The 27,482-nt window shown below is 52.9% G+C and overlaps 1 protein-coding gene across 1 annotated transcript in view; it reads right to left on the reverse strand.

Moving 5' to 3' along the window:
• The window catches only part of EFHD1 (EF-hand domain family member D1), a 41,758-nt gene extending 26,788 nt beyond the window's left edge, over positions 1 to 14,970 (reverse strand). The window contains exon 1 of the mRNA XM_028105239.2: positions 14,660 to 14,970. Within this exon, the coding sequence (XP_027961040.2) occupies positions 14,660 to 14,955 (296 nt within the window). The 5' untranslated portion in view covers positions 14,956 to 14,970. The remainder of the gene's footprint in view (positions 1 to 14,659) is intronic.
• Positions 14,971 to 27,482: the final 12,512 nt, after the last annotated feature.

Raw genomic sequence — 27,482 nt, forward strand, 5'->3', positions numbered from 1 at the left:
GAGCACACGTGCAGAGCCAAGGGAGGGGGCCACTGTCGCCAGTCCAGTCCAGAGGTGCCAGGATGTCCCAGAAGAGGGGAGTGGAGCCCACTCCCACAAGGCATTCTGGGAGAGCTGTGTCTTCCTAAGGGCAGTGGGGCTGGGGGATGGGAGCAACCTCCAAAGAGTTTGAACCAGAGCAGCGACCTCAGAAAGCTGCTTCTTCAGAAGGATCTCTCAGCTCTCTCAGCTCAGGGCGTGGGATGGATGTTTCCCGGGGCGCGGGCCCAGCTGGGGAGCACACACTAGGCCTAGCTATGGAGGGATGGAGGGAGGCTGATGGGGAGGTCGGGGGGTGGGGTAGGGCACAGGCTATGTCGGCAGTGGGGGCTCACTTTTGGCAAATATCCTTCCTTTTCTGGTAAGAGGCCAGCACCTTTGCAGGCTACAGGAGGCCGGTGGAGGTTGAGTGCCAAGTGCCACTTGGCACCTCCCACCCATCAGCCACAGCATCCTGCAGCCTCGTTTCATACTCTGGCCGGCAGTTCATAAAGCAAGGTGGGGAGGCAGGACAGAGAGGCGCAGGGCCACCCCACTGTGTGCTCAGCGCCTCACAAGACATCAGGGGGGAGGCAGTGCCTTCAAGAGAATCCGGGACATCCGCTTTGTCCCAAATGCATGCAGGGGAGTGCACTGCCCCTGCCAGCCCTGTGGGTTCAGGAAGAGAGGGCAGGGGATGACCTCCCAGGACGGCTGCTCACCCTACCTAGGTCCCCCCCGCCCAGTGGGGGGAAAATAGGGAGGTTTCAGCTACATGCAAATCCTCCCGCTGATGCCAGCAACTCAGTGTGGAAACAAAGCGACCGGAATCCCATGACCACCCTCAAGGGAACATGCCAGTGACAGCGAGACAACAGGTCAGCAGTGCCAGGTTGTTTGGCCACAGTGAAGGCACCAATGCCAAGAACCCTCTGAGCAAGAGTGACCCGCTGGAGAGGGCTCGGCCTCAGAAAGCTTGACTCAGCAACGCCAATATAACAGGCACAGTTCGTCTATTAGAGCTCGGGGGCTCCTCACAAGGAAGGCGAAGGACAGCAGTGGCCACAGTCCCCTGGTTCAAAGCCCTGGTAACACTGTATGCTGCGTGTCCCTCCCTGGGCAAGTTACTCTAACTCTCTGGGCTCCAAATCCCTCCTTTGTCCAGTTGTTGCCAAGATTAAAGGAAGGCCAGTAAGCACTCAGCTTATCAGGGCGGGCTCACTTTTAGTTTTGGCTGATTTTATCTCATTAAGAAAAAGACCCTAATCCTGGGGTCTAGCCTTGGTCCTTCTGAAATGGGGGCACCCTTGCTGGGCTTGGGTAAGTATAGGCGATTGGGGCCTCAGTTTGGGAACAGGAGTGGAGTGAGTGGATCTGGGAATTTAAAGTTCCGGGCAATCCATCCAGAAAGGCGAGGGAGGACCAGGGCGGTGAGGGCAGGGCACTGGCACTTGGCGCCCCAAAGCCCGCCCTGAGCAATCCCCAGTGGAGGCGGTGGGGAGGCCAAAAGGGATCTTCTGAGCAGGAATGTCGAAATGAGCAAGGGTCGGGCACCTGGGTGGCTCAGTCGGTTGGGCGTCTGCCTTCGGCTCAGGTCATGATCCTGGAGTCCCGGGATCGAGTCCCGCGTCGGGCTCCCTGCTCGGCGGGGAGTCTGCTGCTCCCTCTGACCCTCCCCCCTCTCTCTGTCTCTCATGAATAAATAAATAAAAAAATCTTTAAAAAAGAAAAAATGAGCAAGGGTCAGTTCTTTGCTGTGAAGATGCGGTCATGGGGTCGCCTCCCCTCAGCTCCCAACACTTCCTATAAAAGTCCTGGGGGGCTGGGAACAAGGCCAGAGGTGCCCCTGTAAAGCTCATTCTCCTGGGAATTCCCAAGAGCCTTGTGGATCTCCGGGGACGATCCCCCCAAACAACCTGAGGTTTCCACACCAATTCAGTCAGGCCCGCAGTGCCCCACCCCTCCTCCACCTCAAACCCAGAAGTCAGAGAAGACAAATGGCAGGTGGAGGCCCTGAGGGAAGGGGAAGCCAGGGGCCCGAGGCCCAAGGCAAGTGGACCGCGGGGGACTCAGCCGTCCCTCCAAACGGGAAGGAAAAGCACCCGGGTTGGCAGCCTCTGGGCCGCGGGTCTCCCACCCCCACCCCACTACATCCCCGCTGGCCAGTCCTTTCCCTGAATCCCTCTGCTGGGCCGGCACCACCTTCAATCCAGCAGCCCTTCTGCGGGCCGAGGGACCTGCGGGCCCTCAGTGGAAAAAACATGGGGCTGGAACCAGAGGGACCTAATTCAGGCTCTGCCTGCATGCTGAGTGTTCACACGATCTCGGGGACAACCTGAGGATGTGGTCGCTTACCTGTTTGCACATCTCACTTTCAGACCTGCGTCTGTGTGGCCCGTGGTCGGTGGTGCTGCTAGAGGGAACCACACAGCCCCGGCAATGGCCCCCCTTCCTCTGATGGCCCCGTGGGCTGCGAAGCACCCCGGAGGCAGCAGTTAGGGCCACAGTGCAGCTCAGGGCAGAGCTCAGACCCCTCTCCAGAGGTCAAGACACCCCTACCCTGGCCCTGGCCCTGGGGTGGGCATGGGGATTGGAGGAAAAGTTAGCCACCTTCAGGCATAAAGACCGCTCTCTGCTTTCCCAGAGCAAACTCTATGGAAAGGGAGAGGAATGTCACAAGAATCGACCACGACTAAATGCAGTTGATTAGAAATTGGGGGGTATGCGAGAGTCGGGGGAAGGAATGGGCAACAGCCCAGTAAGAGCGGAGCCAGCGGGGGCAACCAGTAAGAGAGAAGAATGCACCAGCCAGCTGGGGCTGGCCTTACAGGTTATCACGAGGAGCCTGGACCTCATCCCACGGGCAACTGGGAGCTACTGAACGTTGTACGTTGTCCCCCACCCACAGAGGAGTCTGAAGAGGGAAGCAAGTCAATGAGATTCGGGCTCTGGCAAGAGGTCACAACATGGAAGATGGCTGGGGGGAGGCCAGCTGCCCCAGGCCTGGTGGCCAGGCAGCCTCCAGAGGCTGTGCCACCCCTGGCCCGGCCCGGCTATGCAAGGATGGCTAAGATCTGGAGCCGCCGATGGGGGTAGTAGTGACGTTAATGAGAGGGGCTAGCGGCACAGGGAGCAAGAGTGCAGGCCTTCTGGGTTTGAAGCCCAGTTCCACCACTTACATGATGTGTGATGCTGGGTAAGTGCCCTAGCTTCTCTCTGCCTCAGTGTCCCCATCTGTGAAATGGGCGATGCTAACAGTACCATGCACGGTGCTTACAATATGTAAATGCTAGGAGCAGTGCCTGCACAGAGTAGGTACTCGACAAGTGGTGGCTGTTCGGTGTTTTGGGGGGAGCCCAGCGCTCAATAAAGTTGACCATTGTGGGGTGGGGTGGGGGGAGCATGAGGCCCTTAGGGAGGGACAGGGAGACCCTGTCACTGAGGCCAAGCAACGCAGCGCTGGGCAGGTTCGGGGGCCAGCACTTCTCCAAGGCAGAGCTCAGCAGGTCCCCCTGGGCGTAGAGCCGGGACGGTGGGCAGCCGGGTCTTGTCAGTAGAGTGTTGATGCCAGGCCTGCTGTCCCAGGCTTAAGAGTGTTCCCTGAGCAGCGCCGGGTGGCCTGGGGTCCCCCTCGGAGGTGTCTTAACCCCAGAGCTGGCATCTGCTGCAGCCTCAGTCCATCCTTCCCACCAGGAAGGGGCAGCGGGGCCAGCCCTGGGGACACAGTTTGTAGGTCCTGGACAATGTCCTCCTACTTCCTGCAAATCTGATCCAAGCTGGCAGAAGGCCAAGCACCTATCGTCCCCCCAGAGGCAGCCATGCCGGGGGAGAGACCAGGCAGCCACACCACTCACCATTTCAGAATCAGACCCCAGTACGACTGGCAGGAGTCCACCGCTCCTCACCCTGCCCCCCGCCCCCCGACACTAGGGCTCTGCCTGGTCGGGAACCAGGAACTGGCACAAGGAGGCTGCTGACAGCACTAGCAACCCAGTCTTTACCTCCAAACCAAAGATTTTACCTCCGGGCTAAGACTGAAAGACAATAGAACCAGGCCTGGATACCCCTTCACATACCCGTCCACCCACCCCTCGCACAAGAGAGGGGCCCTCAGCAACACAACACTAGGAGCCGCTAAAAGGAAGGAGAGACATCAACACCTGTGACTCCCAGCCAAGATGGCGGCTGGCCCCATGCACTCACTGTCTCTCCCCCTGGAGACCCTTCAAAAAGGAGAGGAATCAGAGATATAAGAGTCATGATGATAAAGAGAATACAGGAGGTTTCGGGAGGGGGGGCTTGGGAAAAGGGAGGTATCAGCAAACAGTTCTCAAAGACAAAAAAACAGACTAGGAATGTAACTGGCAATTCTGCCCAAGGAAGCCAGTTGGGCCCTCCAAAGCCAGAGGCGAGGTGGCGGTGTTCAGCCCAGCTCTTTGTCAGGGGAAAGGGTTACTTGGGGCAAAAGTAGGAGCTTTACGGAAAGTTGGCCTCGAGGACAGCTGACACAGACACAGCCCCCTCCCCAGCCCCAAATACACAACACTCTTAGCTGCCAGGGATCTACAACCACAGGAAAAGAGAGAAATCAAAGGGGCTCTGGATTAAATGGCAGCAGCGAGTGTCCCAGAGGAAAGACCTCTACATTCAGGCATCCAAGAGCTCCCAGTAATGGGCTGCTCCCTGCCTGGTCCCCAGAATCCAAGCCTGCTTCCTAAAGCCCGTCCCATACATACAAAAACAAAGATGCCACGGTCAGGAAAAGGCCCAGAAGGAGCACTGTTGCGCCCCGCCCCTCCCTCCTTTCCAGACCCCCCATTTTGGCCAGGTTCCTGCCCCTCAGGGAAGGGCAGTCACTGACTGGCCTGGGTGGGCCCATGACCCAGTGCCAGCCAAGGGGATGCCAGGGGCTGGTTTACGGGACCCGTCTGGGAAAGGCTTCCTCATTCATTAGAAGAACCGTAGGTCTTTCCTGCGTCTGATTTTGTCACAGCTGTGTGTGACTTGGGGAGCCTGCCATCTTGCTACCAGCCCCCAGATGCAGGCAACACCAGGACTGGGGGCACAGAGGATGGAACCCAGGTCTCTGACAGCAGCCAAGCATGCCGAAGGGCCACCCCTGCCCTCCGGACTCCCTGTTATACGACAGGATTCCCCACTGATGAGCTCAGCGCAGGGTTTTCCATCCTCGGACTAACACGAGGAGAACGGTATGGGTAGTCTCAGCACGCACGTTCAGGAACTGGCCCCTAATCTGATGGTGGCGACCCCTCGGAAGAGAAAAGCGTCAGGCTTCCACCCTCCGAGTCACAGTATCTCTGTTATTTTTAAGAGATTTTGAACAGGGACATCATACTTTCACAACAACAACAAAAAAAATCATTTTCTTTTAGTTGTGAGAGTCTAGTCTGTTCCCTCCAAACCAGTGGGTCTCAGCTTCGGGGAAACGGGCCTTAAACCCCATCGAGAAGCTGGGTCCCCTCAGCAAGTGGGTGCCCGCAACTGGGTACATGATTGCAGAGGCCCCGAAGAGCTGAGGCGAAGAGCTCCTGCCCTAGCCACGGGGCTCAGGGAGGGCAGACGCCCAAGGCCAAGGTCTCTGCCACCAAGTTAGCTTTTGCTTTTCCTTTTCGTCTGGAGGTTTTTTATTTATTTTGTTTTTAAAGTCTTTCTAGGGCTTGCCCATAGCCTGGCTCAAACACCTTGGACCACCTCTCAGGGGAATTTACACCAAGGCAGCCCTTCCCAGGGGACAGTGTCACACTGGGGACCCCAGGGCCGGGAGGCCAGCGGCCGGCCCCCTTCGCTGGCAGAAGAAGCAGAGGCATTTGTGGCCAGGGCTCTGGGCTCCCTCCTCCGTCCCCTTTTGCTTCCTCTTTTCTCCTCAAGGCCCTGAGGCCTGCCTCAGGGAGTGAAACCCAGAAAGGGGATGAGAGAGACCAGCCCGGATTCGCACGGCTTGGGATTCAGAAGACTCCAGAGGGACTTAATTGCCTAGAACAGGGCCCGGCAAACTACAGCCTGCAGGCGAAATCCTGCGCCCCAAGCCTGACGGGAGCACAGCCTTGCCGGTGGGTACTGTAAATGGCTGGTTCTGCCTCACAGAGGTGAGGTTAGTCCCCCCGCAGCAGGGACCTGAGGACCCACAGGCCAAACAGCTTTACTGTCTGACCACTTACTGGTGGTCAGGAGTTTGCCCACCCGTGGCCTCAAAGGAAACGAGAAGGTCAATTAGAAGGTCATACAGTCCATCCCCCAGGCTCCCAAAGTCGGATCACCTGCATCCCAGTGAAGCCCCCAGAGAAAAGGGCTTAACACCTCCCAGACAATTCTTTCCATTTCTCAGCAACTCCAACCATGAGAAAGCTTTCTTCTCCACACTGAACCAAAGCTGTAGTCTCCTCTTCTGGTGCCCGCCATGGTCGAGTGGGTCCCCGCCGTACTCCAAGCTGTCAGCCGCCATCCTCTGCCTTCAGGACCCTCAGTCCCAGGGCCTTCAGTGCTTCCCTGTCTCAAGGACCTGGATCCCCTCCCAGTCCTGGCTGGCTGCTCTTCCCTGGCTATGTCCAGAAAGACCAGGACCCCCTACCCTGAATGCAGCAGCCTGGAGTCACAGTGCCCCCCAGCATCTTCACGGGGGCTGCTAGGCCACACGAAGCGTCTTGCACACGTGTGCTGGATGGCTTTTTCCAGGGCCTGCGTTCCTCCCTGTCAAACAGCATCATTTAAATCCAGCTCCCGTCAAGTGTATTTGAGCTTCTCAAGGGTAGTGACTCCTCGGGATCAGTCTGCATAAGCAGCCCCCAGCAGGGGCTTCGCTGAATGAGTGAAAGAATGAATGATGAATAGCTCATACACAGGAGGTAAGAAGGAAGCCCATCATCATCATCATCATCACCATGGTACCCCAGCGGATTATGGTGAGCCAATGTATAGACATGGCTGGCCGTGGGAGCCCAGAGGTGGGAACACTGGGGAAGGGGTCACAAAATGTTATGCAGCCTTGGAACCAACGAGTCCCTGTCTGGGGTCCATATTCTTGGCAGGTCGCTGACCACAAATCAGGTTTCATCCTGCAGGATGGTGTGGTCCTTGCTCCAACGACTCAGAGGCCCCTGCACGTGGGCCCTCCGAGGAGCACCTAGGATTTAGGACCAGCAGTGCTCTTGGATCACCAACACTGACGGGACACAGGAGCTGAAAGAGGCTCTAGAGGTCGGATTACATCATGCGGGGGAGATGAGCCCCGAGAGTGTCAGGGTAAGCGTGAACGTGAGCACGTGTGTCGGCATGTGTGAGCACATGAGGGGGCACATGAGGCACAGATCTTCGCGAAGCAGGAAACTGAAGGCAGACGTGTGCCAAATCTGGAGCGTGTGCGGGGCTCCTCCACGGAGCACGTCTTCCCTGGCTCACAGACAGACCTGGCAGCCACACCTCCCAGGACCCCAATTGCTCAGCTCGTTTTTACAGACCCACTGGCTCAGCCGCATCATGAAACCACACGCCGCGTAGCCCGGTGGAAATCAGACCCTCCTCCAACCCAACGGAAGAAGGTATCTCTATCCACTAGCTGGACTCGGGGTATAACAGGGCTAGAGTACACATGAAGTTAGAGTCCCCTAGACCTCACAGCTTTGAAAGCAGGCACTTGTGACCTGAGCTTGCGAGAGAGAAGGGGAAAAGGACTTTTTTTTTTGCATAATATAAGATTTTAATAACTCACTGAATTTCAACCTCAATTGCTCAGTCTCAAATTCCTCACTCAAATTCTCATAGCATGGGAAGGCTCTGTAAGGAGGGTGGAGGAGACTTCCCAGAGAGAGACGTGGGCAACAGGGAGGGAGGAAAAACCCCCAGCAAAGATCTCGCTGCCAGGAACTGCGGAACGCCCTTCCAGCCCACCTCCACGGCGAGCAAATGGAAACAACCGTGCTTGAACGGGGCTGAGAAATAGTTCTAGTTCCAAGTCAAGGTGCCTTTCTGCCAGAAGTCCAGGCCCCAAAACAGAAGCCAGCTGGGGTTCTGGCTGAACGCCCGCCAGGAATTCAGACGAGTCCAGGGTTCTCTCGCCTCACCCTCCGTTAGCCAGGGTCAAATGTGCAAAATCCAGTGCAGGTAAGGGAGTGTCAAATCTAAGGCAGGTCACTGTGGACTGAAGCCGCAATCGGGGGTCAGAAGCTCTTGCCTTTCTCTAAGCGGGGAGAAAAGCACCTGGCTTCCATTTATTTTCATGCACATTTCCCATCTTCCAAGTCAATTCACTCAAAAGATGCACCTGAGAGTGGGTGCGCTGTCTCTCCTCCCCCTCCCCCTCCTCCCCAGTAAACCTCCTCAACCTCACCTCTACAGCAAATGCCTCCCCTCCAAGTCTACACCCCTTTCTCCCTCCCTAGTTTCCGTAACATCCTCGCCTTTCCAGGGCTCAGCGGTGATGCAGGTGTTGGAGGGGCGGCCATGACGTCACCATTTCGGATTCTCCATAAAAAGACAATTCTCCCAGAGCCAAATGCTCCTCTTCCCACCCTCCCTTTGGGGGAACTGGAGCACAAGCTCTGAGTATAGCTGCAAAAATATCGAAGGCACATTCAAGTTGGCTGCATTTGGGTCCTGCCCTTAAGTGGCTGCCCTCGGTACCTCCCTCTGCGAGAGGCCCCTGGAGACGCCCGGGGGGTAATTAAAATTTCCTGTCCAGCCTTAACCTCCACCAGCTCGCGTTACAGCCCTGGACACACACACACAGAGTCAGTTTCTTCTGGGCCTTCTCGCTCTTCATTTAAAATCAGGCCACTGTTCTCTTGGCGCGGGCTATTCAGTAACACACTTGGAAATAAGAGGGAACTTTCTCTGGCCAGGCGGATGTCGTCTCTGGCTTCCCCCACTCACTCGAAAATTCTCTTCCTCCTACAACACACCATTTGGGAGCCAGGCTCATGTGCGGGACGCCCTAAGCATACGATGACAAGTGACCCCCAGTCCAAGACCCCAACATGCTCGTGGGCTGGGGAGGATCCGGTTTTTCCCCAAACCTTGACAATGAAAGAAATCCCTTTCTTTTCTTTCTTTCTTTCTTTTTTTTTTTTTAGCAAAACACTTTCAAATAGGAAAATCAAATGTAAAAGATCAAAGCCCATGTTCTGCAGTATCTGCATGAATCTCTCTAGCCCTGAACAAAAAGAATGGGCATACTTTGTACCATCAAGTCAGGTTCTGAGTGAACTAAGGTGATATCAGAGCCTGGATCTAGAAACTCTAATTAAACAGAAATTCTTGCTGAAAGTAAATGCACTCCTGGCACGGGTGGGGGTTTTCCATTGGTTTTGTGTTTTGTAGTTAGATGGCAACTCCATTTCATCAGGACGGGGCTTTGGGAAGACTGGTCCCCTTTCTGCTAGGGGTAGGGGAATCATGCTGGCTTTCTTTAAGGCTCTGACATCCCCAAATGTGGAAGCCTCCCCCTTCCCACGCCCCACTCCCTCCACTCAGAAGGCCACGAGGAGCCAGTCATGGGGCCACATGGACTGGGCAACTCTGCTCACTTGCAGTAACGGGTTGAATAGCCACCCCCCCCCCCCATTCACAGCCACCCAGACCCTCAGACTGTAATCTTATTTGGAAATAGGATCATCACAGATGTAATAAATTAAACTGAGATGAAGTCATACTAGATTAGGGTGGGCCCTAAATCCAGTGACTAGTGTCCTCACATCATCAAGAACACTTGACCAGACATTAGCAAGCTGGAGTTGGGAGTAGGGCCTATAAGCCGAGGCGTGCCAAGGCTTGCTGGTGACCACCAGAAGCTACAAGAGGTACGGAAGGATTCTTCCCTAAAGCTCTGTAGCTAGCAGAGCCATGCCGAAACCTTGAGTTCAGGTGCCAACCTCCAGAAGGCCGGAGAATACGTTCATGCCGTTTGAAGCCACTAGATTACAGTACCTTGTTAGAGCAGCCCTAGGACACTCCACTCCTCCAGCAATGGAGCGAGTAACTCCCATCAACAGAGCCTGGAAGGGCAATAAGGAAGGGCACAGCCCCAGCGGGACCAATTGCTCAGCAAGCGGCCAGGGCACCGCTGTCCAGCTCAAAGTGCAGGAGAAATCGACCTCAAAGGATAATTCAGACATTGCAAAGTGGTTTTGGATTTTTTTTTTAAGATTTTATATATTTATGTGTGTGTGTGTGAGAGAGAGAGAGAGCGAGCACCAGTGAGGGGGGGGTGCCCAGTGGGAGAGGGAGAAGCAGACTCCCCACTGAGCAGGGAGCCCAACACGGGGCTCAGTCCCAGGACTCTGAGATCATGACCTGAGCCGAAGGCAGATGCTTAACCGACTGAGCCACCCAGGTGCCCCTGGTTTTGATTAAGCAAAAAAAAAAGACAACACGAAATTTGCACATCCACCCAAATGACAGCTGTGTGATCATCTGAAACCGAGTGACACAAACCTCCTGGGCCCTCACCGTGCGCGCAGCACGGAGCTAACTGCTTCACATGCATTAGCTTATTTAATCCCCACAGTAACCCGACAAGCACCGTACTGTTCTATCCTCACTTGACAGAAGGGGAAACCGAGGCACAGAGCTTTTCAGTAACCTTCTAGGTAGCAAGCAGTAGAGTCGGAGTCTGAACCCAGGAAGCCTGGCTCCACGTTCCAGCTCTTCACCGCCTCGGCACTGCTTCTGCAGTGGGTTAAGTCTGGAAAGCCAGGCAATGGGAAATAAGCTGGGATTTTAACACGCTTAGGCTTTTATTTATTTATGTGTAGAAAAGCAAAGGAAAAAGGAAAAGGGACCAAGAAGCCACGCTTTGCACGCTTTGATTGAGGACAGAAGCACGGTAATGACCAGCACCGGCAGGACAGTACCGAGCTGACACCCTCACAGGGCAGGAGGAGAGTCAGGGAGGGGTCGCGGGGGGCAGTAAGGGCAGCTGCAGAGAGGGGTCAGTGCGGGAGTGGGCACGGGGGCAGAGGAGTGAGCCATCGGGTTAAGAGGACCTACCTATGCATAGTTTAAAAGTTGCTGGGTGTTTTGTTTTTTTTTTTTAAGTCAGGTAGGACAGCAGGAAGAACCCATGAAAGAGGCCCAGCAGGGAGTCAGGGCTGGGCTGTGGGCAAAGCTGGGACCAAGGAGCTCCTCAGCAGGCAGCGGAGGACCAGCCTCAGGCCAGGCGGCAAATCCCCGAGTGCCAAGCCCCACAGCAGCCTTTCCAGGTGCGTGGGGGCCCAGGGCCTGCCCCAGCCTGGGCAAGGGCAGCTGGGGCAGGCGGCCCCTTGGGCTGATGGGCTCAGGCAGAGAAGGTCCCAGAGCCAGCTGGCTATCTGGAGCGGGGGTGGAGGTGGCAAGAGGGCAGGGAGCCGGCGGTGGTCGGCAGGGGGACTGGCCGGACCTAGTGACCGCAGGCACGGCAGGGCCCCTTCACAAGATGAGGGGTTGGTCCATCACCGAGTGTCACTGCCACATGCTGAGCCGTGTCACAAGTAGCCAGGGAACAAATCTCCCAACCCAGGGCCCGCTGACCCTGGTGGGGTAGGGACAGCCAAGTTCCGGCTGCCTCCCAGGTGTGGGAAACGGGCAGACGCACCCAGAGGGAATACCAACGAGTTCAGGGAGTGGGTGCTGAGTTTGTGGAAGCTCGGGCATTGGGGCCATGCAATCCCTGTTTCTGTGGGGTGTGGGGAGCCTGAAGCCGGGGCCGGGCACAGGGACACAGGGCTGGAGCCAAAGTGGGGGCCCGATGTGCAGCAAAGGGCTCCCCCCTTCGGGTCACATGCCATCTCAGCAGGTCACCCATTCATCTCCCCAAAACCAGTTGAAAGGAACAACCGCCCCCATTATACAGATGAAAAGATGGAAGAGGTTAAGCAACTTGCCCACGGTCAACAGTCACAGCTAATGACCCCGGAATAAGGGGGCTATGTCCCCACCCACCCCCCACACGCATGATGCATAACTGTGTCTCGACACCAGGTTCAGGGGGGCCTTTCCGAACACAGTGGGGGAAGAAAGGCAGCACTTTCCAGGGGCCCCTGCCCCGGTGGCCACGGCAGCTACCTGGCCCTCATGGGAGGGTAGCCGTTGCGCCCATCTCACCAGCAAGAGACCCAAGACTCAGAGGGATTATGGAGCTTGCCCAGGGTCACAGATCCTGGGCCCCGGCAGCCCTATGTCTGTCCGAATCCAAAGGTGACACTGTTCCCCTTGCCATGCTGTGTCTCCGGCTACTGCTCAGCTGACTCTAACCGGAGGGGCCGTACTGCTTCTCCCGCCTTCGGGACACAGGGGGGTGATTCCCAGGAAGGCTTCTATGCACCAGTTTGGGCCTCAGATCCCACACCCTGATGACAGGAGCTGCCAGTCCTGCCACAGCAGACTCATGGCTGATGGGGAACAAAGCAGCAGGCCTGAGCCTGCCCACAATCTGGGTCCAGAATGACCCATGAAAGTCATTCACAGCCAAACCAGCACTTGACCCTCCTTCCTCAGCAAGAGCCCCAAAATTTGCCAGTGAAAGCCATTCTTCCCCACCGCCAAGCCCCTGCTGCTAGGGGTGGAGGCCAGACTCCTCACTGCAGGGGTGGGGCACATGGCTCAGGCCTGGCCAATTGGAGCCACAAATCCCCCTGGCCACAGCAATTGGTTCAGAGCCAGTAAGAAACAATAGTAAAGCTAAAAATAAAAAGAGAGAAAGAGACAATAAGGCCTTTGCTGTGGTTACTTTCCCTCCGGACTTACTGGAGCTGCTGTGGCCAGGCTGCCACCACCAGGGTTAAGCCACCTGAGAATGGGGACAACAGAGAGAGGAAGCTGGCTTAAGAAAATGAGAAACTAAGCACTGATAACATCATCTGAGCACCTAGGTCCAGCCATTCCTGACTCCAACTGTGAGCCAATTAACCTCCTTTTCGTTTACGCCAATTTGGTTGAAAGTGACAGAAAACGCAACCTAGAATTCTGCCTGACACCATAGCTCTGGAGAGCTATCATGCAGTGCCATGCGCATGGGGGGACCCCGGACCACACACTGCCTTCCCTTCAGCTTGACCCTGTTTCCTCGTGGATGCCACCTCGCTTGAAGACCCTGTGTGGACTCCCTGTATTACCCTTAGGCAGCCAACAAACAAACGAACTTATCCTTTCACAAATTGCTCTGCAGAAAAAAAAGCATAAATAAATAAAAGAAGCCCAAGTCTATATACCTCAAAGCAACCTGAAGATGGAGGTCCCTGAGATGCAGCACCCGCCAATCCAGCTGGACTGGGAGGAACTGCTGGGCCATGGGAGCGAAGAAGCCAGAGCAGTCATCCCTGGGAATAAATCAAAGGGGCTCCCACAAACCATTCACCCATTGCTCTTCCATCTCCACCCCAGACACACCACCCCCAACTCAGCCTTCCTTAATTACCCAAACTAGACCCACCAGGTGTGAACACCGGAGAACAGTGCCGGGAAGCCAGGGAAATCAGGGTGTGGGGGGAGGCAGAGGAGGCAGGGAGGCTCCGAGAGCCAGCCTCTGCTGACCTCCACAGAGGCCGAGGCTGGACGGCAGCCCAGCCTCAGGAAGGGGCCAACGCTCTGGCCACACAGTGCCGGCCACAGAACCTTTAAATAGAACCTCCACGCGGGAGGACAAACACATTCCAAGCGCTTTTAAAAACGCCCCAAGCATGACCTGGCCGGAGGCCTCTGCTCCCCCAGGCATTTTTCCGGTCTTGGCCCAATTCTGGAAATAATATTAATAGCTCGGTTAGGAGCTTTAGGGTGTGCAAAATACTGTATGGCCTTAAAAGGCAGGGACGATTACTGCCCTCACCCTCCAGATGAGGAAACTGAGGTCCAGGGACCTCCCAGAATGCAAGGCCGAATAGTGGGGGCTCTCTACGCTGCCTCCAACGCCCAGCAGCTCCCGGGCTCGGCGGGGCTTGCACCGCGGGACAGGAGCGAGCCCCCGTCCGACCGGCTGCCGGCTGCTACGTCCGGTTCCGACGGGCGCCTCCTGTCCAAAACGCAAGAAGGGGTAGAGCAGACATGGCGACGCCGCCGGGACGCTCCCTGGACACACTCGCCCCAGGAACGTCCCGATCTTTTGCAACGAGTTTAACCAACTCTCAGTTCTCAGCCTCTGTGGGTACATCAGACCCCGCGCGGCAGCCAAGGATAACTTTCCTCTTTTGTTTTAAAAGATAAAAGGACAATGGGGCTAATTTCTCCCTGGGGAGATAAAGCTGGCAGGTGAGGCGCCGCGCGACTCCGTTTCCTAGAAGCTGCGCGGCGGGCACATCTCGCCACCGGCGGCGGAGGGGGTTGGGACCGGCCGTCGGGACCCGGGCCCTGGGACTCAGGGGAACTTCGGAGCTCAGTCAGGGAGAGCTGCGGCCACCGCTCTCGGTGGCCCGGCCAGGTCTCCCCTCCGCCCCCCGCAGCGCCGGCACGGGCTCCGGGCGCGCAGGATCTGGGGGCGTGGGTTAAATGCTAAGGGTACCCCGCATCTCCTAAATTATCCCACCCTGTCCCACCAAAGCAGAGCCGGGACTCCGGGCCAGAAAGACCCGCCCACCGCCACCTCCCCGCTCCCTCCCTCTCGGGTCCCCGGGAGCAGGGTCCTCCCCGGCGCACGGCGCAGGGCGGCGCGGGCGCTCACAGCTTGAACTTGCTCTCCAGGTCCTTGATGAGGCGGCGGCTGAACTCCGGGAACTCGGTGTAGGGGTTGAAGACCTTGCAGCGGCGAGGCCGCGCGGTGCCCTGGTTGATGTCCAGCCGTCGGGTCAGCTGCGCACTCAGCTCGGCGTCCGCGCAGGCGGTGGGCGCCCAGGCGGGGGACTCGGACTCCAGCTCCAGCGCGGCGAAGGCGCGGGGCGCGGGCTGGGGGCGGCCCTCCTCCGCCTCCTCCCACTGCAGTCGCCGCTGCAGCTTGAGCGCCAGCTCCTGGCTGGCCATGGCGACGGATCTGGGGACCCGGGGACGCGAAACCCGACGCGGGGACTGGCGGACGGCGCGCTCCTCGCGGGCTCGCGGCTCTGCGACGCTCTGCCCCGGCGGCCGGAATCCGGCGGTTGGGTGGAACCGCGGGCGGGGCGGGGCCGCGGCTTTAAGGAGGCGCGGCGGCTGGAGGAGCCGCCCGCCCGGCCACAGGCCGCAGGTGTCCTCGCGTCCGGGGGACGCCTACCCGGCTGCCCGCTGCCCGCTCCCCGGGACTCCGGACTGGAGGCTGACCGCCCCTCAGGACGGGAAGTGGACCCTCCGATCAACTCCGACCCTGCAGCCCGCGCCCGCTCGGAGGGATCCGGGGGACCCCGCGGTCCCCGGGGAAACGGCGGCGGTAGTTTCGCGACCGTTCGGGCGGTTCCTCTCTCGTTCCACAGACGTACACCGACTGGAGGTGCTCGCGGTCCAGGACAGGCCGGAGGTGGGAAAAACCGAGCGCCCCCGGGTGACACCCACGCGCTCCCGTGGCTGGAGGTGGCACCCACGGGTCGCGAGGTCTGGGAGTGGGAAGCGCCCGCAGGGAGTAGGGAGCTGCGTTTCTAACATTTCATTGAAAATAAATGTTGCTTAATACATTAGATGTTAATTAAAAAACTAATAAAAAGAAAAAAATGAAATGTTGCTAAAACATACTAAAATTACTAAAAACAAAGAAGCAAACAGAAAAGAGAGCAAGCAGGGGTGACAGAAGTGGCTCCCCCAGAGGCGAGACACCCGCGTAGCTTCAGGGGCGCCAGCTTTTTCTGTGAGACACACAAGAAAAGAAAAAGAAGCTCAAGAATAAATAAATAACAGCCTTTTTAACAAGCGGGTAAAACAAGTATAGTCGTCATTCTCCCCAAGGAAGGCTGATGCAGATGGCTATTACATCAGCCAAGCGTTGTAAACACCGGTCTGCCCCAGCCTGGACTCTCCCTGCTCTGGCCACCTGGTGGGCCTGCTGTCCCCAGCTTGTCTGTGACCCCAGCTGAGCTGCGGCCTGCCGGGGGGGGGGGGGGGGGGGGGTTGGGGCCATCTATAGAGGCCTCATGAGAAAAAAAAAAAAGTTATTTAGGGGCGCCTGGCTGGGTCGGTGGGAAGAGCCTCCACTCTTGATCTTGGGGTTGTGAGTTCCAGCTCCATGTTGGGTGTAGAGATTACTTAAAAATAAAACAAAATCTTAAAAAAAAAACCTAATAGCTTTGCCTTTTCTTTCACTTGTGAATAGAACATAATATTGAAGATCCTCATGTTACTGAGAGTGGATTTTGTTTTTTTATTTTTAAAAGATTTTATTTATTTATTTGGCAGGGAGAGACTCGGCGAGAGAGGGAACACAAGCAGGGGGAGTGGGAGAGGGAGAAGCAGGCCTCCTGTGGAGCAGGGAGCCCGATGCGGGGCTCGATCCCAGCACCCCGGGATCATGGCCTGAGCCGAAGGCAGACGCTTAACAACCAAGCCACCCAGGCGCCCCTGAGAGTGGATTTTGAATGCAATTCAACTTTGTCACTTAAGTGTTTCTAAAGGAGGAAGCACTCTTTTTTACAGCTTTATTTCATGTTTGGACATGGGCAAATATCTGTGATACCATCACTGTGATCGATGTCATAAACATATCCATCACCTCCAAAAGTTTCCTTGTGTCCCTCTGGTTTTTGTTTTGGGGGGTTTTTTGGTAAGAACACTGAATATGAGATTTACCCTCTGAGATTTTAAAGTCTTTGTTACTACATGCTCTAAGTGGACAGTGGATCTCTAAGGAAGTACTTTTTGCATGGTGTGCATATGCAATACGAGCTGTCATCTGGGTGCCACTTAAAAGGCATATCACCTGCCAGGGACAGAGTTTGGTGGCTGTGCCCACCAGGCATCCCCCCAGCTTCCCTGCCACTGAGGTAGTAGAGGAGGATGGAACACCTCCTAGGCCGTGCCCGCCCCTGGCAGCAAAGCCGCAGATACCCATGATGCTCCCCAGGCAACACCTAGCCACGCCTAAGAATGAAGACTCAATATCTCACTAGTGACCCAAGGTGAGTCACCGTCACTGCCATGGCTTGGAAAAGCCCCATTCCCCATCTCCCCTTTTCCAGTGTCCAGCTGGGTACCTGACACACTCAAAACATGATTGCTGAATGATGGGTTAACATCAGTATTTACTGTGCAAATATGACCCACGTTTTGTAAAATAAATTTTTTTTAAGATTTTATTTATTTATTTGACACACTCAGAGAGAGAGAGAGAGAGAGCACAAGCATGGGGACCTGAGGCAGAGGCAGAGGGAGAAGCGGGCTCCCCGCGGAGCAGAGAGCCCCAATGCGGGGCTCGATCCCAGGACCCTGAGATCATGACCTGAGCTGAAGGCAGACGCTTAACGACTGAGCCACCCAGGCGCCCCTGTAAAATAAATTTCTATATAAAAAAGAGTAAAGGGAAAGGGACCAAATTATGAACAGTTGTAAATGCTAGAAGTCAGATCATTTCCATTCTCTTTTTTAATTCTCGTTTTTCTGAATTTTTTATAGTGAGTGTATAAACTGTTATAATCAGAAAACAAATGTTATTGTTTAAAATGACAAGGTGCCAGAGGGTGGATATTTGCTATAGAGCAGCTGGAAAGTGCCTTACCCTATGTCATCCCATGAGCTTGTTAGCCTTCCTCCCAGGCAGCCAAAGGACGATCTGCATTCCGTAGGAAAACCAAATGTGTTTTAACTCTTTTGCACAGACTTCTTTTTCAGTGATTGCTGTGTAACAAACCATCCCCAAACCTGGTGGCTCTAAACAACATTTACTTTGCTCACAAATCTGCAATTTGGGCAGAGCTTCATGGGAAAAATGTCTTTTCTGATCCATTTGACGTAAGGAAGAGCAGTTCCAAGGCAGGGGGCAGGAATGAATCTGAAGATTCATTCCCGGGGCGCCAGGGTGGCTCAGTCGTTGAGCGTCTGCCTTCGGCTCAGGTCATGATCCCAGGGTCCTGGGATCAAGCCCCGCATCGGGCTTCCTGCTCAGTGGGAGGCCTGCTTCTCCCTCTCCCACTCCCCCTGCTTGTATTCCTGCTCTCGCTGTGTCTCTCTCTGTCAAATAAATAAATAAAATATTAAAAAAAAAAAAAGACTCATTCCCTCACAGATACAGAATTGATGGGGGCTAATGCTGGGTTCTTCCTTAGGGCTGTTGGCTGGAGCACCTACACATGGCCTCTTCATATGGCCTAGGCCTCCTTATAACATGTTGGCTGGGTTGTCTTTTCTCTTTTTTAAAGATTTTATTCATTTATGGGGGGAGGGGGTGAGGAGCCAAGGGAGAGGGACAAGCAGACTCCGTGCTAAGCACGGAGCCCGAAGCAGGGCTCAATCCCAGGACCCTGAGATCGTGACCTGAGCCGAAATCAAGAGTCAGATGCTTAACCAACTGAGTCACCCAGGCGCCCCAAGGGAGTTGCCTTTTATGATATAGGCTCCGGAATCACATAGTTGAACTCTGTCGGTCAAGGCAGTCACAAGGAGAGGGAATATAAATCTCCACCTCTCAGTGGAGGAGTGACAACATCACATCTAAGAATAGCCAGTGAGATGGAATACATACTATTGCGGCCATCTTTGGAGAATACAATTTGCCTGTTCTCGCTCTGCAGATCCCTGAGGGATTGAGTCCTATCCCAGTTCTGTGGCATCTGGACAAGAACAGATATGTTTTTCAGGCCGGATGGGTTGGCACAGGTCTCCAGGCCCGCTGGGAAGGGCTGACCTGCAAGTCACAAAGATGGAATGAACTGACTTCCAGAAAGGAAAAAACCTTTCCAAGAGAGCAGAAAGCTGGGGACACTTCCATCTCTGGAGGCATTCTGCCTCCTGCTTGTGCTTGCATTACCGACTTTTTTAACAAGTCAAAATCTCAGGGCTCTGATTTGTTTTAGAGGAAAATGTTTGGGGGCACCTGGGTGGCTCAGTCAGGTAAGCATCTGACTCTTGATCTCAGCTCAGGGCTTGATCTCAGGGTCATTAGATCGAGCCCCGCATTGGGCTCCACGCGGGGCTGAGCCTACTTAAAAAAAAAAAAAAAGGTTTATCTTTTAAAAATTAAGTCATTGTTGGGACACCTGGGTGGCTCAGTTGGTTAAGTGTCTGCCTTCAGCTCAGGTCATGATCCCAGGACCCTGGGATCAAGCCCCACATCGGGCTCCTTGCTCATCAGGGAGCCTGCTTGTCCCTCTGCCTGCTGTCCCCCCTGCTTGTGCTCACTCTCAGGCAAATAAATAAATAAAATATTTTTAAAAAAGAAGTTAAAAAAAATTTAAGTCATTGTTGATGCCATGTCCTCTTTCCGAGTTTCTTCATGCCATCCCTCACTGAAGTGAAAATATTCTTTTTGGGGCGCCTGGGTGGCTCAGTCGTTAAGCGTCTGCCTTCGGCTCAGGTCATGATCCCGGGGTCCTGGGATCGAGCCCCGCATTGGGCTCCCTGCTCAGCCGGAAGCCTGCTTCTCCCTCTCCCACTCCCCCTGCTTGTGTTCCCTCTCTCGCTGTGTCTCTCGTGTCAAATAAATAAAATCTTTTAAAAAAAATAAAGAAAATGTTCATTTTATTTCATTTTATTTTATTTATTTGACAGAGAGAGAGAGCATGAACGGGGGGAGGAGCTAGGGGAGAGGGAGAAGCAGGCTCCCCGCTGAGCAGGGAGCCCGATGTGGGGCTTGATCCCAGGACCCCGGGATCATGACCTGAGCTGAAGGCAGATGCTTAACTGACTGAGCCACCCAGGCACCTGAAGTGAAAATATTCTAAAATTAGACAGTGATGATGATTGCACAACCCCATGAATATATAAAAACCACTGAATTGTACATTTCAAAAGGATGAATTTTGTGGTATGTGAATTATATCTCAATAAATCAGGTATTTCAAAAATGGCAATAATAATTCATTGCCTCAATATAAATGAGAAGAACATTGTTTTCCATCTTTGTCTATGTCTTTTTTTTTTTAATTTTTTGAGAGAGAGAGAGAGAGAATGTGGCAGGGGGACAGAAGGAGAGAGAGAATCTCAAGCAGACTCTTCACTGAGCGTGGAGCCCAAAGACACGGGGCTCATCCCCAGGCCCCTGAGATCATGACCTGAGCCGAACTCCAGAGTCGGACACTCAACTGACTGAGCCACCCAGGCATTCCGAAACTCAAATATTATTGATAGCAAATACTACCAATTGTTTACCCTAAAGTGACAGGTTCACTTTGTTCATTGTTCAAGAAAGGGTCTCCAAATACCCCACTGTGAATAACTGTAGTTCATGAGTTCTTTCAGGTAAGAAATAATGTTCCCTGGGAAAGGGGGCTAGTTCAGCTCAGAGCTCAATCAATCATATAAATGCTTTTCTCCGGATGACTACCACACTTTGGTCTTTAGCAGAAGTGCCTTATCGTGTACTTCCCATTTCATCACACCAAATATTAACTAAAAAGACATGTACTGAGATCAAGGAACAGAAAAGAAAGCCCCCAAATAAACCCACACTTATATGGCCAATTAATCTACGACAAAGCAGGCAAGAGCATACAGTGGTGTCGCGGAAGGACCTGTCAGCACTGCTAATTCACGAAGCCAGCTGTGAACCCCGGTGCTGCCAAGTTCAGCAGCTCCCTCCCTGGGAATCCCACGGGAACTGGGCAAGTCGAAAGCGGTGCTCAGGGCTGGGTTTGCCAACGCTGTTGCTGAACAAACTCAGATAAACTCATCGCAACAGACACTAATAACTCAAGAGATGAGGGTTTGGAAAAGAGCAAAGGAGAGCTTTATTCCAGGTGCCAGCACCCAGGGTAGGTGGCAGGCTCAAGCTTTAACAAGTGGCAAGAGGGACACCGAGGGTTTTTACAGGAGAGGATCAGGGAGGTATGCGGGAGGGGGAAGAGTGCGCGGTCACGGGGGCGGGGGCAGGGCTGTGAGTGTTCCACCCTTGATCTTGGGCAGGGAAGGGGCCTGTGGGGTGTGGTCTTCCAGGCATTTCCGTTGCTATCAGGGCTTTCTGGCCTGGCCCTTAGAATGTTCCAGTCATTGTCAAAGCCTCAAGAAAGTGTGATGAGAAATAACTGTTGGGGTCCATCGTTGAGCAAGTGGGGCTCACTGACAATGGGGAAAAGACAGTCTCCAGCAAGTGGTGTTGGGAAAACTGGACAGCTACATGCAAAATAATGAAACTGGACCACTTTCTGACACCATACGCAAAAATAAGCTCAAAATGGGTTAAAGACCTTAATGTGAGACCTGAAACCACAAAATCCCTAAAAAGAACACATAGGCAGTAATTTCTTTGACATCAGTCATAGAAACATTTTTCTAGGGGCGCCTGGGTGGCTCAGTCGGTTAAGCATCCGACTCTTGGTTCCAGCTGAGGTCATGATCTCAGGGTCCTGAGATCAAGCACCCTGACCAGCTCTAGGTTCAGCAGAGTCGGCTTGAAATTCTTTCCCTCTTCTTCTCTCTCCCTCTTTGCCCCTCCCCTCAGCTCACATGAACGTACTCTCTCTGTCAAATAAATAAATAGAATCTTAAAAAAAGAAACATTTTTCTAGATGTGTCTCCTCAGACAAGGGAAACAGAAGCAAAAATAAACTGTTGGAACTACCCCAAAATAAAAAGCTTCTACACAGGGAAGGAAACCATCAGCAAAACAAAAAGGCAACCTACTGAATGGGAGAAGACATTTGGAAATGATATATCTGAAAAGGGGTTAGTATCTAAAATATATAGATAATTTATACAACTCAACACTAAAAAAAACCCCAAATAATCCAATTAAAAATGGGCAAAGGACATAAATAGACATTTCTCCAAAGAAGACATACCTTCTGGTCAACAGACACATGAAAAGATGCTCCATATCTATCAGCAGGGAAGTGTAAATCAAAACCACGATGACATATCACTTTACACCCGTCAGAATAGAAACCATAAGAAATAACAAATGTTAACAAGGTAGTGGAGGAAAAGGAACGCTTGTGCACTGTTGGTGGGGGGTAAATCGGTGCAGCCACTATGGAAAACAATATGGAGGTTCCTCAAAAAATTAAAAATGGCTGGCTCAGTTGGTAGAACACGCGACTCTTGGTCTCAGGGTTATAGGTTTGAGCCCCACATTGGGGGTAGAGACTACTTAAAAAATACATTTTTTAAAAAAATATTTTATTTATTTAGTTAGGTTGTTGACAGAGGGAGAGAGCTCAAGCAGGGGGAGCGCCACCCAGGTGCCCCTAAAAAATAAAATCTTAAAAAAAATTAAAAATAGAAATACCATATGGTTCAGTAATTTCACTACTGAGTATTTACCCAAAGAAAATGAAAACACTAATTCAAAAAGATAATAAGTACCCCTATGTTTTTTGTGTGGTTGATTTTGTTTTTGTTTTAAAGATTTTATTTATTTATTTATTTTTAATGTTTTTTAGATTATATTTATTTGAGAGAGAGAGACAGAGATAGTGAGAGAGAGAGCCCAAGTGGGGAGGAGAGGGAGAAGCAGGCTCCCCACCTGAGCCGAAGGCAGATGCTTAACTGACTGAGCCACCCAGGCGCCCAAAGATTTGATTTTTAAATAATCTCTACACTCCACCTGAGGCTTGAACTCACAACCCTAAGATCAAGAGTTGCATGCTCCACTGACTGAGCCATCCGTGTGCCCCTGCACCCCTATGTTTACTGCAGCATCATATGCAATAGCCAAAATATGGAAGCAACCCAAGTGTCCATCAACAGATGAATGGATAAAGAAGATGTGGTGTGTGTACACACACACACACACACACACACACACACACACACACACACACACAGGAATATTACTCAGCCATAAAAAAGAATGAAAACTTGCCGTTTGCAACGACACGGATGGATCTAGAAGGTACAATGCTAAGTGAAATAAGGCAGCCGGAAGAAAGCGATTTCGCTCATGTGTGGAATTTAAGAAACAAAAGGGCAAATAAGGGGAAAAAAGAGACAAAATATCCGGCTTTTAACTACAGAGAAAAAACTGGTGGTTGCCAGAGAAGAGGTGGGGGGGAGGGGATGGGTGAAACAGGTAGAGTGGATTACGAGTACACTTATCTTACAACCATTTAAAAAAACTAATTAATTGGGGCGCCCGGGTGGCTCAGTTGGTTAAGCGACTGCCTTCGGCTCAGGTCATGATCCTGGAGTCCCGGGATCGAGTCCCGCATCGGGCTCCCTGCTCAGCAGGGAGTCCGCTTCTCCCTCTGACCCTCTTCCCTCTCGTGCTTTCTATCTCTCATTCTCTCTCTCTCTCAAATAAATACATGAAATCTTAAAAAAAAATTAATTAATTGGGGTGCCTGGGTGACTCATTCGGTTGAGTGGCCGCTGTCGGCTCAGGTCAAGATCCTGGGGTCCTGGGATCAAGCCTCAGATCCCTGCTCAGCGGGGAGTCTGCTTCTCCCTCTCCCCCTGCTCTCCCCACAATGCACACTCTCACATGCTCATGCGCTCTCTAAAATAAATAAAATCTGTTAAAAATTTTTAATGTAAGTAATCTCTACATCCAATATGGGGCTTGAACTCACGACCCTGAGATCAAGAGTCTCATGCTCCCCTGGCTGAACCAGCCAGGAACCCCAAGAGCACACTTACCTTGATGAGCACTGAGAAATGTATACAACTGTTGAATCATTATATTGTACGCCCAAAACTAACACTGTATGCTAATTCTACTTCCATAAAAAAAAGAGAGAGACATGTACAGAAGGATCAGAATCTAATAAAATTAAAAATTCTCCTTCATCAAAAACATTGTCATGTGGAAGGTGAGGCTGACATGCACTGGTGCAGGAGCGCCCGGCTCCGGGGGTCCCAAGCAGACCGGTTTTGACCACTCACCACTGACAAAATCCAAAGGCAGAGGGACAGGCGGTGGTGAAGCAAGAAAGGAGTTATTTCCGTGAGACCTTTGCCCGCAGGGTCTTTTGCCTGAGTGATGAGAAAAGCTGGAAAGAAGGATTCTCAATTAGAAAGTTTGAGGTCAAAATGGAGGTAGTTCAAGTCCTCTTTGAAAACTACATTAACAGGGCGCCTGGGTGGCTCAGATGGTTAAGCGTCTGCCTTCGGCTCAGGTCATGATCCCAGGGTCCTGGGATCGAGTTCCACATCGGGCTCCCTGCTCCTTGGGAGCCTGCTTCTCCCTCTGCCTCTCTCTCTCTCTCTGTCTCTCATGAATAAATAAATAAAATCTTTAAAAAAAAAAAAAAGAAAACTACATTAACAAAACAAAAGAAAACAAAACAAGAAACAGGAGGGCCTTAAGGTGAAGAATAGGAGGATTCTTAGTAGGGTTTGGTGCCACCGCCTTGATGTAGGCTAAGGGGACATCAGCTTTACCCAAATCTGCTTTTATGCCATTGGTGCAAATGTCAACACATCGGAAAAGGTAAATGATGTCTTAGTATCACAAAATAGTTCTCAGAGGTCTATGGACCACATTTTAAGAGGTATGACTCTACCTTATTTCTTCTAATGGCGGCCAAGTTTTCTATTGTTGTGTGTGTGAGCCGAAAGCACCCAACTCATCCCCTGTCAGTGGGCATTGGGACTGATTCTGTCCTCTGCTATCCACACAGAACCTCAGTGAGTGGAGCGTGGACTCCCCTCCTTTGCAGCATTTGGGTTAAAAATCAAAACACCTTATTCATGCAACTAATCTGAACTCACAACCAGGTTCCCTTGTAGGTGTTTTGGGCTGTTCTCCATGATGAAGGATAGTTGGGAGAAAGGCAGGCAGGAACAAGGGCCCCCACCCTAGAAGGAAACCACCCTTAAAAGGATTTTACACCACCCTGGAAGGAGCCCTCCCCCCTTTCCCATGTGATAGGTAGATGACAAAAACCCGATTGGGTGGCAGGCACACGGAGGGTTAATCAGATTAAAACAGCCCACCGACAAGCACATAAAAACCCCTAGACTTAGAAACTCCAGTGGCAACCCCCTCTTGGGTCCCCTTCTTCAGGAGCTTTGTTGTATCACTCAATAAACCTTACCAAACTCTCAATAAACCTTGCTTTGCTGCCCACCACTCTTCATCTGGTCTCCTTTTTCATTCTTCCAAGAGGTGTGACCAAGAACCGGGGGCACTAAAGGAAAAGAAATCCTGTAATACCCAAAACATAACAAGGTCCCTGCTCTCAGGGCCTGCGTTGTAGGTCAGGTGGTGGGGGGGGGACAGTCAACAAAGATAAATGAAAACAAATGGTATATTAGTGATGATAAGGACCAAGGCAGAAATAAAGCAGAGCCAAGTATAAGATGTGGGTGGGAAATAGGTTGCAACTTCAGGTAAAGTTGAAAGGGGACTTGAACTACCTCCATTTTGACCTCAAACTTCCTAATTGAGAATCCTTCTTTCCAGCTTCTCTCTTAACTCAGGCAAAAGAAGCCTGCGGGCAAAGAGTCCCCTGATGGGCACCAAAACCACCCCCTCAGGCGATAAGGACTGCCCTGAGCCAGGAGGACCCTGCAGGACTGACCCCAAGACGACGATGGATTTGCCCTTCACTGCCCGCCTGCATGTACCCGCCGACCTCTGGCCCACATTTTCCTCATATAAACCTGGAAGTATTTTCGGCACTTCGGAGACAGTCTTCGAGCCGCTAGCCCGCTGTCTTGCTGGTGCTGGCCTCACTGAAACAATTCCGTTCTGGCTTCACCACCGCCTGTCCCTCTGCCTCTGGACTTTGTCAGAGGCGAGTGGCCGAACCTGGTCTGCTTGGGACCCCCGGAGCCAGGCGCTCTTGCACCCCTGCGCCCAGCTACAAAATGGCCAGGAGGAGTTTCCTCTAGGAGGTACATTGAAATAGTGTGAGCAGAGTGCTCGGAATGTCAACCACCCAGGCTGGAGGGATTGCTCCCTGGATGTCAGCATCCCATCTACTTTCTTCTAACTCTTCCCCTAGAAATGTTTCCCAAAGACACTCAAATTACTTCTGCCTTTTCTCCAGGGATGTCACCCCAAGAGCAAGTTTCAGGTCTTTGTTTTTGTTTGGGAAACCCTGAAAGTGACTCCTATCCGTCCCCAGGCTGGCTGCATAGTCCCCAGTGGAAAGCCCACGGGCACTACCTAAATGGGTTTTCTCCCCTTTCTCTTAGAATCCCTAACCACACCTTGCCCCCACAGGACCCCCTGGCCAGGCCCTGGAAGGCCCCAGCCCGGCACGGTGGCAGAAGAAATTCCTAGCGGAGAACTAGGGAGCAAAAGCTCGGGAGCTTTTTAAATCTGATTCCCAGCCCCAGGTCAGACCCAGAGGCTCCAACGCCACATGACGCCTGGTCCCCAGGCCCCTTAGGCTCCAGGCATCCACGTCTGCGGCCTTGGGGACTCATCAGGGAGACCCCCCCCCCAAGGGGGCAATGAGCTCAGACTCGGGTTCTCTGGGTGGCCTCAGCATTCTGTTCAGAGGACAAAGAGACTCCAGATGGTGAAAGCTGCTAACAGAGAAAATATTCACCTCCCTATTTCTCACCTGATAGAAGCGACAAAGAACCAGGAGTGGGTGAAAATGAATCCTACAAGGTTGGACCCTCCCACTGGCCTAGGGATTCCTGGCAGGGGCTGTCAGAAGATAATACCCCCTGTCCCATCTTCTCCCCACCTAAGCCCTTCAGAGTTGGTGCCACCCTGGGGAGTCTTTTCCTCCCAAAGTTCCCCGAGTCAACTGTTGGTCCCGCCCCCTGAGACACCTTGATTCTCTCCCCTCACCCCCCACCTCAGGCCAACCCAGGGCAACCCAGGGCAATGGGTGGCGAGGCCTCCCCTTATGGGGCCTCGCCCAGGCAGAGGGATTGGTCCAAATCAGTGCTGCCCAAGAGAAACAGTGCATACTTTTTATTTTAGAATGTGTGTTTTGTATTTTAAATTTTCTAGTAACCTCATTTTAAACACGGTCTAAGAAAACAGGTGAAATTAATTTTCACAATGTTTTATTTAACCCAACACATGCCAGATATTATCTTCCTAACATGTAGTCAATATAAAAATATTAATGAGATATTTTACGTTATTTTATTTTGTAGCACAGCTTCAGAATTTGGGGTGTATTTTATAATCCGTCCAGCCACATTTCCAGCACTCAGTAACAGCTGTGGCTGCTGGCTACCATCTTGGATAACTCCGGACTAAGAAACAGGTCAGAGCTGTCTGCTCCCTGGCTCTGACCCTCAGCTGGGGAAATGTGCTGAGACATTCCTGTCTGGCGTCCAAGCCCTCTGGTCTGAACCCCTGCCATTTGACTGTTCCCCAAAGCACAAGGTACCCGGATCCGCCCAAATCTGACCCAGTGCTCCATGGATGCCGGATCTTTTCTGGGATAATATCCAAAATAAAGACCAAAGTGTGCCACCAGTCCCAGTTCCCTGGGTGTCCTTACTGGTTTCAGTCTGGGGCCCCAGCAGCAACTGCGGGAAGCTCATGGGTGTGGGTGTAGCCTGAGCTTCAGAGGTTTGCCTTG

This window comes from Eumetopias jubatus, unplaced genomic scaffold (genome assembly GCF_037043125.1).
Source record: "Eumetopias jubatus isolate StellerSeaLion01/CBP00866 unplaced genomic scaffold, mEumJub1_p1.0 scaffold_3, whole genome shotgun sequence".
Taxonomy (NCBI): Eukaryota; Metazoa; Chordata; class Mammalia; order Carnivora; family Otariidae; genus Eumetopias; species Eumetopias jubatus.